Genomic DNA, 11,269 nt, shown 5'->3' on the forward strand with positions numbered 1-11,269 from the left:
CCGAGATAAACGATTCTACAGATTAAATCCTACTGGTATTTAAAGGCCGCTTTGGCGCTTCAAGGTTTCAGTGTGCGAAGTGTAGCAAGGTTAAATCGACAATGTGGACGAGTCTAATTGTATCACTGGTAACTATGCAAGGACTGCCCTCGGATCCATATCCCCAATCAAACGAATCCACTCCATAATAGCTCCTGGTCCAATGCCTGCTTGCCGGGGCAGCGCCTGCGCTAAAGGATCTGGACGCGGGCACCTGGAGTGCGGATGAGGCGTGTCAGAATGTGGATAAGTCGGTCATAATAGCGAACCAGAATGACTCCACATGCGCAACGTAAGCAACTCGACGGATTATACGGATTACCACCTACTAAATGGAAATTCACTTTCAGTTTCGTCTATTGTTATAAAGTCGATGACTCAACGAGGGCTCTAATCAAAAGCTGCAAGAGCGGGCAATTCTTTGATGCCGATCTCGAATTCTGCAGTGTCAGCAAACCAGCTGGATGTGTCTAATGTGTGGAAGTCTTAAAATACATAGTCATAAAATTCATAGTTGAATAGTAGTGCAGTAGATTTTACATATGTATTATTAACTTATTATATTAAAACCAATAAAATAAAAACTAAATTGGAAGTAAAATATTTTCCAGGTTCCTAAGCAACCAGTGGCAATTACCCAATCAAAATCCCAGACAGAATCGTTTGTATCTTTCTTTATGGCTAACTGGAAGTAATATGAATGAACCTCATTAATCGTTGGTACTCAGCAGTTGCTCGGTCGTGTGGATTGGCAGGACTCTGTTTCCGAATTGTAGTATTCATTGGTGTTGCAATAGTAAAGCCAACCCAGGTAATCCAGACTCAATTTATAGCAGTAGACATACCTAGAAAGTCCAACACTTAAGACCAACGCATCTTGAAGATGATAAATATACTTGCATTTGACACGTTGTATCGGTCTCAACTCGGAAGTATCCTTTGGCCTTCAACTTTGCACAATAGGCATTGGGATCTATTTCCGAAGGTACTGTAGTTGGAGCACTGGTAGATGATTCAGTTGTTGTGGGCGGAGAACTCGAATCAGTGGTAGTGGCAGATGTGGTGGAATCTGTACTTGAATCTGTGGTAAGTTCAGATGTAGTAGAATCTGTACTCGAATCAGTAGTAAGTTCAGAAGTAGTTGAGTCCGTACTCGATTCGGTACTAATTTCAGAAGTAGTAGAATCCGTACTCGATTCGGTACTAATATCAGAAGTAGTAGAATCTGTACTCGATTCGGTAGTTAGCTCAGATGTAGTAGAATCGGTACTCGATTCGGTACTAATTTCAGAAGTAGTAGAATCTGTACTCGATTCGGTAGTTAGCTCAGATGTAGTAGAATCGGTACTCGATTCGGTACTAATTTCAGAAGTAGTAGAATCTGTACTCGATTCGGTAGTTAGCTCAGATGTAGTAGAATCGGTACTCGATTCGGTACTAATTTCAGAAGTAGTAGAATCTGTACTCGATTCGGTAGTTAGCTCAGATGTAGTAGAATCGGTACTCGATTCGGTACTAATTTCAGATGTAGTAGAATCGGTACTCGATTCCGTAGTGAGCTCAGATGTAGTAGAATCGGTACTGGAATCTGTAGAAAATTCAGAAGTGGTTGAATCTGTTGTGAACTGGGTTGTTGGAGTTTCAGCCACTGTGGAATCGGTAGTTTCAGCTGTGGTGGTTGCTGTTGACTCCGTAGTTTCTAGGGTACTCGAATCTTGGAGTTCAAAGTACAAGATAATGAAAACCGCAGGCAATAAACCCATTAAAAAGGAGATATGTGCTACATATACCAACCTGTTACTATATCCGTTGTGGCCGTAGAAGTGGCTGTGACACAGGCCGGCTGTGGGAAAAGAAGTGTGAGAATTTGCAAGTCGCCACGGAGCTAACTAAATCTCACTTCCGCTGAGGCCATTGGTGCACAGAATCCCTCGAGGACGCAGTAGTACCCATCGCGACAGCTTTGCACCGCACTTTCGTCCACGGTGCCTTGACCGAAGCAAAGCCCATAGTCGGTTTCACTGACACACGCATATTGTTCATTTGTCAAGGAGCAGTCGGAACAACCGGACTGCCCAAGAGCACCATTCGAAATCCAGAGGAGCAGGAGAACCTGGAACAGGCGAAGTGGGTCACTTTCTTTTTGCTGAGTGCTATCTTGAGTCACCTGTAGGCTAATTTGTGCCGCCATAGTTTGTCTGTTTGCCGGGAAGAGCAACTTACTTGTGATGGCTGGCCAAGTGCCAATTCTCTTTATAGAGCCTAAGCCCGACCACACCCTCAGTTAGCGTTTGCTTGACGCCCATAAAAAGATAACCAGCTATTCTTATTACCCAAGGCTCCCAAATTTTACGATGCCATAGAACATAATTCGGCAAGGCTGCCAAAATGTACAAATAAGACTGGTACTTAGGCACTTGATCATTCGCAGTAGATCCACGCAGTGGTTAAGATGTACAAATTGCTCGGTTTGGTAAGTTAAAGAAACCCTTGAAATAGTTTTCAAACCAAGTTGCCACAAAGTCGTATCTCAATATTCCTTATATCATTTCAGATTGCCTTGGTAGCCTTGCCAATCGCTTGGATCCAGGCAGACTGTAATGTATGCCAGTCAAATGGAGCCTCCTGCATCAACCAGACCGCCTACAATTTGTGCTTCGGCGCCACTCAGCCGAATACTAACCAGACCTTCGTCTGCACGGATGGCCTGGTGTGCACGGACCAGCCAGTGATCTGTTTCCAGAGGAGCGAGATTCCCGCCAGCTGCGGCGACACGGATAGCTGTGGCCAGTGTGCTCCCAACTACACATTCGCCTGCACCTCGCGCTCCACATTTGCCTTCTGCTTTGGCGCCATAACGCCCACAAATGTGACGGGCAGCTGCCCGGATGGTTACTTCTGTGACGCCTCCACCCAGGAGATCTGCGTCACCAAGGCCACTGATGACTCCATCATCTGCCACTTAAATTAGCTTCGCTAACTATTGTGTGTAAAAAGGATATAAACAAATGCTTTTGCCTAATAATATTGCTTTTGTAATTAATAAAAATTAGATTTGCGTAAATGGATTTTAAAGCGTTTTTAATATACACCTATTTTATTAGATGAATCCGGAACTGATGTTATGATTAAAAGTAATATATAAAATAATTTATCAGTAAAATACCCCTCAAATTGCCAAGTCAATAATGGCAAAATAATCTATAAGTCTAGAAACTCTTCCGAATTTTCCGTATTCTTTTTCTCCAGCCAGGAGCGTGCAATCCGCATCGATGGCAGGCGGAAGCGCCACTCGTCGCAACAGTACTTGTACACCTCGTCGCCCAGTTGGAGTAGTTCTGTGGCAAACTCTCGCTCGTCATCCTTCCAAGTGCGATCCTCAGAGCCGCCAAACATTTCCATGCGCAGCAAGGCGGCCATCGTGGGCCCCACGTATTTCTTTATTGCCATGTACAGATGGGGTTTGCTGAGGGAAACAGCAGCGGGTTTGATTGGATCTGAAGTCTTCGGGGACTCCGCTTGCAGTCGTTTTAGTTTCGCATTCTCCTCCGACAGCTTTTCAAACTCGGCCTGCAGTTTGTCGTACTGCTGAAGAAGCTTATCGCGCTGGGCATCTTCCGAGGAAGATGGTTTTTCATCTGGTTCAGACTCGTCCTCACTGTCAGTACTAAGTGGTATGCTCTCTTCAAGGTTTAGAAAAGATTCAGATAAGGTTTCGGAAATGGAATCACTTTGACTATTTTTATTGCTAGAACTAAGATTAATTTGGATGGATTGGGTAGGTTTCTCCAATTTCGGAGTATTCTGCTCATCCCAGAATTTCTCTTGCAATTGTCTACATCGGTTCAATATCGTACCGTTGTCAGGTGTAGCTTGGGAGTCAGTCTTTTGTGCTTCTTGGGGTAGCTTCCTTTTCTTAGTCTGCTCCTTGGTGGATTGCTCTTCGTTCAGTCTATCAGCATCTGACTCCTGCATCCCACGTTTTCTAACCACAGTCCCTTTAATTGGTCGGTACACGTCAATAATACAACTTGTCGATTTATTATGCTTTTCTGATTCCTTGGTTGTTTGTTCATCAGTTTGTTCTTTTGGGAGCTGCTCTTCAAGCTGAGGCAACTCATTCTCGCTTCCTGGTTGACTCTTTACTGGTCTTTTAATCAATTTGATGCCCAATGAAGGCTGTAGTTGACTTATTATATCTAGAATGTTTTGAGGCATAGCCGAAGCGCTTGTTGATGTAGAACTCTTGTTCGCCGCCGTTGCTTTCTCCTTCGGTACAAAAGCCTGTTCCTGCTCCGTACCCAGCACATGGAGATTTCCGGAAACTTCGTCGGCTTCGTCTTTTCCTTTTCGCTGCTCCTCCTCTTCTGTCAACTCAACTGTATTTCGTTTCTTAACAACCTCCACGTTCTGTGTCTCACCATCCACGAATCCCAGAGGACACTCGAAATCCTTAGGTGGTATTAGGTGTTGCTGCTTTGGAGGCGTCAACTTCACGAGAAGAGCTTCACCGTTCTGGTCGAGATCTGCATAGTCTAGTGCCAGATCCCTGTTGATCCTGAACAAAGTAGGCGTCTGCATGGGGATGAGTCTGTCCATTTTGTAGTTCATGAAGCATTCCGCACGAAAGTGCCGGGCACAAACTGTTTTGGCTGCCAGTTTGGACGGCGGTGCATTTGAAACGTCAGGGTTTGAACAATTCCTCACCCAATCTTTCAACCTTTTCGGATCCTTAACGGGGAACTTGAAGAAGTGCATACTGGGGTTGCGGCTAGAACCCACCGGACAATCACGAAAACAACACTTAGTGCCGCCCATTTGTTTAAATGTAAGCAAACAACTTTTATGTTATTAGTGGTGGAAGTTTTAGCGTCAGCTGGAGATATCGATAGAAAGATGAATCGATAACAGAATTGATTTTTTTTAATAAGACATTTTATACTTAAGTGGTAACAAGTTGGCTCGTAGCAGGTTTTGCTCACAAGCAATTATTTTCTCCGAATGTGATAGGTCTGCTTTTAAGCTAATTTACCAACAAAAACTTTCCAATTTGTTTCTTCCTAAACCCACTCAAGTGATTTCAAATTTTACCGTCCCCTTAAAATGGAACTAGTTTATTCCAGAGGAACCAGCACCGCCAAGTCTCTGATACTCTGGAAGTATCGATTGTCCGGTGGAGAAAAGTATTTATAAATATAAATAAAAAATTAACAGATCATAAATTAACAGATAAGATGTTTATTATTTACTTTTTAAAACCAGAAATATAATGGGAAAAATTTAATTTTCCATTTACCCAATTTCAGTTTAAGTCTTAGTTAGGGCCTTTTGATATCCAATTGTAATGTGTTAAGAAATCCCAGTGGGCTTTGCTCAATCGTTCGGACCACTTAGACGAATTTCCACCCAACTTAGTTCAGTACAATTTTTGAATTCGCCCGCACAGGTTGCGCACTTTTCTAACGTATCACAACACTGATCTACCCTAGTATTCACAGGAAGTTGCATCCCTGGCAACCAGAAGCCTCTAGAAGTTTCTAGAGTCTTCGAGTTCGGGTCGGTTTTTTCTATAAAAGCAGACGCGCGGCGTTTGCCGGTTTGAGTCTTGAAAAAAATTTCGTGCGGTGTGCGTCGTAACAGCAAACAGCGTCTGAAAAGTTTTGTGAATTTCCAATTCTACACAAAGCAAAGAGAAAATATCTGTATTTTTACCTATATTCTGTGAATAGAACGAAAAACATACATACAAGGTGAGTAATGCAAAAAAAAAGAGTGAATAATTTATTTATCAGTGGCAATGGCCAAAATTTGCATTTTGCCTGGTCCTGTGCATCTCGAATGTTCTTGACCCAAATGTGAGATATCGATTTTAAATTTCTAGAATCCAAGTTTTTTTTGTTTAATAAATGCCAGGGTCATTTAGCGCTAAATCGACTTATGCCGCTCTTTTTAGGGGTGACAACGTGCAATTTAACACAAAATGCCGGTTTTTTTCACTCGAGAACGTTCTAGAGGTTTCTATGCTTTAGCATGAAATAAACAGCGTGCCAAATAGGCCTTTTAATTATAAATTACTCTCCTTCATTTACAATTACACGTGCTTTCTTTGCATTGCCATTTTAAATTGCACATGCCGCACACACACATGCAAACCCATGACTAATACTTGCAAGTAAAACTGTGGCGTCAGTCAGCAAATTTTGGTAACTCGGTTTTTTAATTTTCTTTTGCTCCATTTTGATGTGTTGGTTGCTAGGCAGATTAGTTTTCCCTTGGCTTCTAGATTCTTCCACAAACTTCCATGGCGATGCACGAATTTTCGATGCAATGCTCACTCAACACAGACACGAGTTTGCACAGCAGGGGTACAAAAAGTAGCAACTGACCCAATTTGCATAATTATATTTAAATATTTAAATTTAAAACATTATTTTGCAACGTAAGATGATTTACTGTCGCCTAATTGAAATTAAAATTATATTTTACGGGTTGCTATAATTTTGACCACCACTGTGTTGGTATATGCGCATGTTAAATGAAGCGTGTGCAAAAGAGAAAGAAAGAAAAGAAGAAAACCGGAGCAGCTGGTGAAAATGCAGCTGCTTTTCCTTAGCGTTGAACCCACAGACTATAACTAATCCTAATCCTCTTGTAAATCCATTGCAGATGCCAGAAGAAGCAGAGACCTTTGCATTCCAGGCTGAGATTGCTCAGCTGATGTCCCTGATCATCAACACATTCTACTCGAACAAGGAGATTTTCCTGCGAGAGTTGATCTCGAACGCTTCCGATGCCCTGGACAAGATCCGCTATGAGTCCCTTACTGACCCCAGCAAGCTGGACTCTGGCAAGGAGCTGTACATCAAGCTGATCCCTAACAAGACGGCTGGTACTCTGACCATCATTGATACCGGTATCGGTATGACCAAGTCCGACCTGGTCAACAACTTGGGAACCATCGCCAAGTCCGGAACCAAGGCCTTCATGGAGGCTCTGCAGGCTGGCGCCGACATTTCCATGATCGGTCAGTTCGGTGTGGGTTTCTATTCCGCCTACCTGGTCGCCGACAAGGTGACTGTCACCTCCAAGAACAACGATGACGAGCAGTACGTGTGGGAGTCCTCTGCCGGAGGCTCCTTCACCGTCCGTGCCGACAACTCCGAGCCCCTGGGCCGTGGCACCAAGATCGTGCTGTATATCAAGGAGGACCAGACCGACTATCTGGAGGAGAGCAAGATCAAGGAGATTGTTAACAAGCACTCCCAGTTCATTGGCTACCCCATCAAGCTGCTCGTAGAGAAGGAGCGCGAGAAGGAGGTCAGCGACGATGAGGCTGATGATGAGAAGAAGGAAGGTGATGAGAAGAAGGAGATGGAGACCGATGAGCCCAAGATCGAGGATGTTGGCGAGGATGAGGATGCCGACAAGAAGGACAAGGATGCCAAGAAGAAGAAAACCATCAAGGAGAAGTACACCGAGGATGAGGAGCTGAACAAGACCAAGCCCATCTGGACCCGCAATCCCGATGATATCTCCCAGGAGGAGTACGGCGAGTTCTACAAGTCCCTGACCAACGACTGGGAGGATCATCTGGCCGTCAAGCACTTCTCCGTGGAGGGTCAGCTGGAGTTCCGTGCTCTGCTCTTCATTCCCCGTCGCACGCCCTTCGATCTCTTCGAGAACCAGAAAAAGCGCAACAACATCAAGCTGTACGTGCGTCGTGTCTTCATCATGGACAACTGCGAGGACCTCATCCCAGAGTACTTGAACTTCATGAAGGGTGTGGTCGACTCCGAGGATCTGCCCCTCAACATCTCGCGTGAGATGCTGCAGCAGAACAAGGTCCTAAAGGTGATCCGCAAGAACCTGGTCAAGAAGACCATGGAGCTGATTGAGGAGCTCACCGAGGACAAGGAGAACTACAAGAAGTTCTATGACCAGTTCAGCAAGAACCTGAAGCTGGGTGTGCACGAGGACAGCAACAACCGTGCCAAGTTGGCCGACTTCCTTCGGTACCACACCTCTGCCTCCGGCGACGATTTCTGCTCCCTGGCCGACTACGTGTCGCGCATGAAGGATAACCAGAAGCACGTGTACTTCATCACTGGCGAGTCCAAGGACCAGGTCAGCAACTCTGCCTTCGTGGAGCGCGTCAAGGCCCGTGGCTTCGAAGTGGTCTACATGACCGAGCCCATCGATGAGTACGTCATCCAGCACTTGAAGGAGTACAAGGGCAAGCAGCTGGTCTCTGTCACCAAGGAGGGTCTGGAGCTGCCTGAGGATGAGAACGAGAAGAAGAAGCGCGAGGAGGACAAGGCCAAGTTCGAGAGCCTGTGCAAGCTGATGAAGTCCATCCTGGACAACAAGGTCGAGAAGGTGGTGGTGTCCAACCGCCTGGTGGATTCCCCCTGCTGCATTGTCACTTCGCAGTTCGGCTGGTCCGCTAACATGGAGCGCATCATGAAGGCCCAGGCTCTTCGTGATACCGCTACAATGGGCTACATGGCCGGCAAGAAGCAGCTGGAGATCAACCCCGATCACCCAATTGTGGAGACTCTGCGCCAGAAGGCCGATGCCGACAAGAACGACAAGGCCGTCAAGGATCTGGTCATCCTGCTGTTCGAGACCTCTCTGCTGTCCTCTGGATTCTCACTGGACAGCCCCCAGGTGCACGCCAGCCGCATCTACCGCATGATCAAGCTGGGCTTGGGAATCGACGAGGACGAGCCTATGACCACCGAAGATGCCCAAAGCGCCGGAGATGCCCCCTCGCTGGTTGAGGACACCGAGGACGCTTCCCACATGGAGGAGGTCGATTAAGCTACCACTCGAAACAATCAAAATTCATTCTATCACTCGCATTCACATACACAATTTACTTGCGTTTCGAACTTTTATACTGAGTTTACTACGGCCGAGTTAAATTTTGTATTCATTAACATTTTGCCGCGTTATAAGCGACAGACATACGCCTAACTCATAAAAAAGCAGGAATAACTCGTTAAATGGTTAGGTTCCCACAGAACATTCAAGAGCAGTTGTCGTTTTAAGAACTTATAATTTAGAATCCAAGTAATTTATGTAAAAAACTAAAGACTACATACGCGCCCTAGTTGGTAGAGCTATATAAAGAATCGAGTATATATATAATTAAGGTTTGATGACCCGATCGATGATAAACATAAAACCAAATAAACAACAAGCAAATGTGTTTTAAAAATCCAACTTTTGAATGAGTATTTATTGGGGGAAAGGAACAATCTATGAATCGGATTCTTTGCGAAGCATCTGCTCAATGGCCTCCACCGTGGACACTCCCTTGGTTATCATTATTTTCTTGTTGCGCGATCGAGATCCCTTGTCCAGAGAAACGTCGCTCTTTCGGAGACCTAGAACTTTCGACAGAAACTTAACCAGTTCGGCGTTAGCTTCTCCCTCACTGGGCGGAGCGGCGATTTGGACGCCTACTCCTTCAAGGCCAATTCCTGTGATTCCGTTCTGCTTAGCCCCCGGCTTGGCAAGGATTTGTATGCATATATTGCCGCTCTTATCGACTGAAATCGGACTGGCTTCCTTAGCCGGCGTCGATTTTGCGTCGTTCTTCGCACTTTCAACGGCGGCCTTTGATTTCCCCTTGCTCTTCGACATTATTTGGGCGTTGACCGATGTAAACAAGCGGCGCATTAGCTTCTCGGGAATTATTTTAAATAATTTGTGTGTTTAAATGCATTTTAATAGCAACCAGTGTTTAATTTGGCGAAGTCTACTGGCGTCTATCAGCTGATTCTCGGTGAAAACCAGGGATGCGCACATATAGGGATGAGCATGTCTCGTGAGTACGATTTAAAAATGTACGTACATGTATTCCTATTTCTCATTGATTATTATTTAACGGTTATCTAAATGGAGTCCAAAGTCTCCCCAACATGTCAAGACTTATTAAAACAAAATATGATTAGGTAAAAAATTATCATATATTCATCATTGTTATGTACTCATAGTTTCTTCTCTACTCGTCTTTGCATTAGAAAACAACGCTTTAACACTTTGCACTATTTCAAACTGCGCCGAGAAGCATCTTAAAAATGCATTTATCGCCTATAAATGATCGGGGATCATTATTCAGTTGCTTAGGAGAGAATTGCAGGAATGCACATTGCAGAGCTTACAGTTAAATTAATTAATGCAAAATGCTATGGACTTAAATTTTGTATGTGTTTTATAGGAGTTCATATTGCAGACACGAAAATAAAGCCAAGTTGTTTGGGGTCATCCTCTGGTTGCACATGTTGCCGGGGTCTATTTAGCTAGGGAAGGTGTTAGTAGTAGCAAGTGATGGTTCCGGAAAGGTCTATTATCTTCCTCCAGATGCACCTGCTCTCTGTGTATCTTATGCGAGGGGAAGCCTTTCCTTACGCGGCGCGTATCGACTGAACGATCTGGAAAATGGCAGAGCCGCAGACCACAAAGATGAACAGAGCCAGGAGCCAGGGACCCACCGGATATTGACCCTCTTTCGTTTTCTGCGAAGAAGAGAAGTTCAGATTAGTCTTGTCAGTTCTTGTATGGTGAGTGTATATTGTATTCTATATTGCATTTAGAGATTAGTAGAAATCTTCGATGGGATGGCAACATCTAATCAGAATTTCCAGAAGCGACGATAAGACGCTCATACACATTCAGCCTCCGCACACACACAAACATGCATACATATGACCAATAATAAAATCAATGACGGCGTGGCACTTTTCGCCATCGATTATCGAGCAATTCTAATCGCAATTTTGCTGCTATCTCCACTTTCCCCCAATCAGAGTGGTTTCAACTACTAGTTTTAAGCTAAACTTACCGAGGATTTGGGTACATTGCCACGCATTGTCACATATTTGCTGGCCTTCTCGTTGGCGACGCGCATTCTCTGTGGTGGAGCCATTTTCTTGTTTTGTTGATGTAAAGCACAATCGCACTGAAATTCGCAAATGAATTGTTTGTTAATTGCCAATTGATTGGGCTGCAGCTTGCGTGCAATTGATAACTCCGAAACGAAACGAAACAAGCTGTAGCTTTGGACTTGTCCGAGAAAACAACGTACCTTTCAGCTCAAAAATAACAAAACGAATGAGAAAGCGACGACACGACACGTATACTGCCAGGGCTGCACTAGGATGGGCTACAAGCGATGCCTGCCAGGGGTGCATTAACATCAATTGAGTTCGTTAAAAATTTAACT

The 11,269-nt window shown here is 44.6% G+C and overlaps 7 protein-coding genes across 9 annotated transcripts; 3 read left to right on the forward strand and 4 right to left on the reverse strand.

Annotated features, from left to right (window-relative positions):
• The first annotated feature begins 22 nt into the window (after nucleotides 1-22).
• Nucleotides 23-623, forward strand: LOC6610582. Its single transcript, XM_002035119.2, has 3 exons — nucleotides 23-128; nucleotides 192-331; nucleotides 390-623. The coding sequence occupies exons 1-3, from the start codon at nucleotides 102-104 to the stop codon at nucleotides 511-513; spliced, it is 291 nt and encodes a 96-aa protein (XP_002035155.1). The 5' UTR covers nucleotides 23-101; the 3' UTR covers nucleotides 514-623.
• A 75-nt stretch (nucleotides 624-698) lies between these two features.
• On the reverse strand, nucleotides 699-2,245 carry LOC6610583 (chitinase-like protein PB1E7.04c). Of its 3 annotated transcripts, none has more exons than XM_032717712.1 (5): nucleotides 2,207-2,245; nucleotides 1,940-2,152; nucleotides 1,834-1,882; nucleotides 940-1,120; nucleotides 699-884 (listed from the first exon to the last, which is right to left on the reverse strand). In XM_032717712.1, exons 1-5 carry the CDS (start codon nucleotides 2,228-2,230, stop codon nucleotides 764-766), a joined length of 588 nt encoding a protein of 195 aa, XP_032573603.1. In that variant the 5' UTR covers nucleotides 2,231-2,245; the 3' UTR covers nucleotides 699-763. The 3 variants fall into 3 exon arrangements, with proteins under 3 accessions (XP_032573603.1, XP_032573600.1, XP_032573599.1); XM_032717709.1 differs by having other exon boundaries at nucleotides 940-1,627; XM_032717708.1 differs by having other exon boundaries at nucleotides 940-1,753.
• A 221-nt stretch (nucleotides 2,246-2,466) lies between these two features.
• LOC6610584 lies at nucleotides 2,467-3,107 on the forward strand. The gene is made up of 2 exons (XM_002035121.2): nucleotides 2,467-2,512; nucleotides 2,594-3,107. The coding sequence occupies exons 1-2, from the start codon at nucleotides 2,492-2,494 to the stop codon at nucleotides 3,008-3,010; spliced, it is 438 nt and encodes a 145-aa protein (XP_002035157.1). The 5' UTR covers nucleotides 2,467-2,491; the 3' UTR covers nucleotides 3,011-3,107.
• Nucleotides 3,094-4,902, reverse strand: LOC6610585. Its single transcript, XM_032717707.1, has one exon. It carries the CDS (start codon nucleotides 4,855-4,857, stop codon nucleotides 3,241-3,243), a length of 1,617 nt encoding a protein of 538 aa, XP_032573598.1. The 5' UTR covers nucleotides 4,858-4,902; the 3' UTR covers nucleotides 3,094-3,240.
• A 565-nt stretch (nucleotides 4,903-5,467) lies between these two features.
• Nucleotides 5,468-9,264, forward strand: LOC6610586 (heat shock protein 83). The gene is made up of 2 exons (XM_002035123.2): nucleotides 5,468-5,789; nucleotides 6,706-9,264. The coding sequence occupies exon 2, from the start codon at nucleotides 6,706-6,708 to the stop codon at nucleotides 8,857-8,859; it is 2,154 nt and encodes a 717-aa protein (XP_002035159.1). The 5' UTR covers nucleotides 5,468-5,789; the 3' UTR covers nucleotides 8,860-9,264.
• LOC6610587 (UPF0235 protein C15orf40 homolog) lies at nucleotides 9,247-9,833 on the reverse strand. Its single transcript, XM_002035124.2, has one exon. The coding sequence runs from the start codon at nucleotides 9,721-9,723 to the stop codon at nucleotides 9,301-9,303; it is 423 nt and encodes a 140-aa protein (XP_002035160.2). The 5' UTR covers nucleotides 9,724-9,833; the 3' UTR covers nucleotides 9,247-9,300.
• A 402-nt stretch (nucleotides 9,834-10,235) lies between these two features.
• LOC6610588 (stress-associated endoplasmic reticulum protein 2) lies at nucleotides 10,236-11,269 on the reverse strand. Its single transcript, XM_002035125.2, has 3 exons — nucleotides 11,132-11,269; nucleotides 10,889-11,005; nucleotides 10,236-10,562 (listed from the first exon to the last, which is right to left on the reverse strand). Exons 2-3 carry the CDS (start codon nucleotides 10,970-10,972, stop codon nucleotides 10,452-10,454), a joined length of 195 nt encoding a protein of 64 aa, XP_002035161.1. The 5' UTR covers nucleotides 10,973-11,005; nucleotides 11,132-11,269; the 3' UTR covers nucleotides 10,236-10,451.

Source organism: Drosophila sechellia, chromosome 3L, assembly GCF_004382195.2.
Source record: "Drosophila sechellia strain sech25 chromosome 3L, ASM438219v1, whole genome shotgun sequence".
Lineage (NCBI taxonomy): Eukaryota > Metazoa > Arthropoda > Insecta > Diptera > Drosophilidae > Drosophila > Drosophila sechellia.

What these genes read in the sequence shown, in the direction of transcription:
- LOC6610582 (XM_002035119.2), top strand. Translation starts at nt 102, where the DNA reads ATGTGGACGAGTCTAATTGTATCACTG. An exon ending in CGAGTCTAATTGTATCACTG is followed by an intron (nt 129 to 191) that starts GTAACTATGCAA and finishes ACTCCATAATAG; the next exon opens with CTCCTGGTCCAATGCCTGCT. An exon ending in AATGACTCCACATGCGCAAC is followed by an intron (nt 332 to 389) that starts GTAAGCAACTCG and finishes ATTCACTTTCAG; the next exon opens with TTTCGTCTATTGTTATAAAG.
- LOC6610583 (XM_032717708.1), bottom strand. Translation starts at nt 2,230, where the DNA reads ATGGCGGCACAAATTAGCCTACAG. An exon ending in CACCAATGGCCTCAGCGGAA is followed by an intron (nt 1,883 to 1,939) that starts GTGAGATTTAGT and finishes CTTTTCCCACAG; the next exon opens with CCGGCCTGTGTCACAGCCAC. An exon ending in CACAACGGATATAGTAACAG is followed by an intron (nt 1,754 to 1,833) that starts GTTGGTATATGT and finishes TTGAACTCCAAG; the next exon opens with ATTCGAGTACCCTAGAAACT.
- LOC6610584 (XM_002035121.2), top strand. Translation starts at nt 2,492, where the DNA reads ATGTACAAATTGCTCGGTTTG. An exon ending in TGTACAAATTGCTCGGTTTG is followed by an intron (nt 2,513 to 2,593) that starts GTAAGTTAAAGA and finishes ATATCATTTCAG; the next exon opens with ATTGCCTTGGTAGCCTTGCC.
- LOC6610585 (XM_032717707.1), bottom strand. Translation starts at nt 4,857, where the DNA reads ATGGGCGGCACTAAGTGTTGTTTTCGTGATTGTCCGGTGGGTTCTAGC.
- LOC6610586 (XM_002035123.2), top strand. Translation starts at nt 6,706, where the DNA reads ATGCCAGAAGAAGCAGAGACCTTTGCATTCCAGGCTGAGATTGCTCAG.
- LOC6610587 (XM_002035124.2), bottom strand. Translation starts at nt 9,723, where the DNA reads ATGCGCCGCTTGTTTACATCGGTCAACGCCCAAATAATGTCGAAGAGC.
- LOC6610588 (XM_002035125.2), bottom strand. Translation starts at nt 10,972, where the DNA reads ATGGCTCCACCACAGAGAATGCGCGTCGCCAACGAGAAGGCCAGCAAA. An exon ending in GCAATGTACCCAAATCCTCG is followed by an intron (nt 10,563 to 10,888) that starts GTAAGTTTAGCT and finishes TCTTCTTCGCAG; the next exon opens with AAAACGAAAGAGGGTCAATA.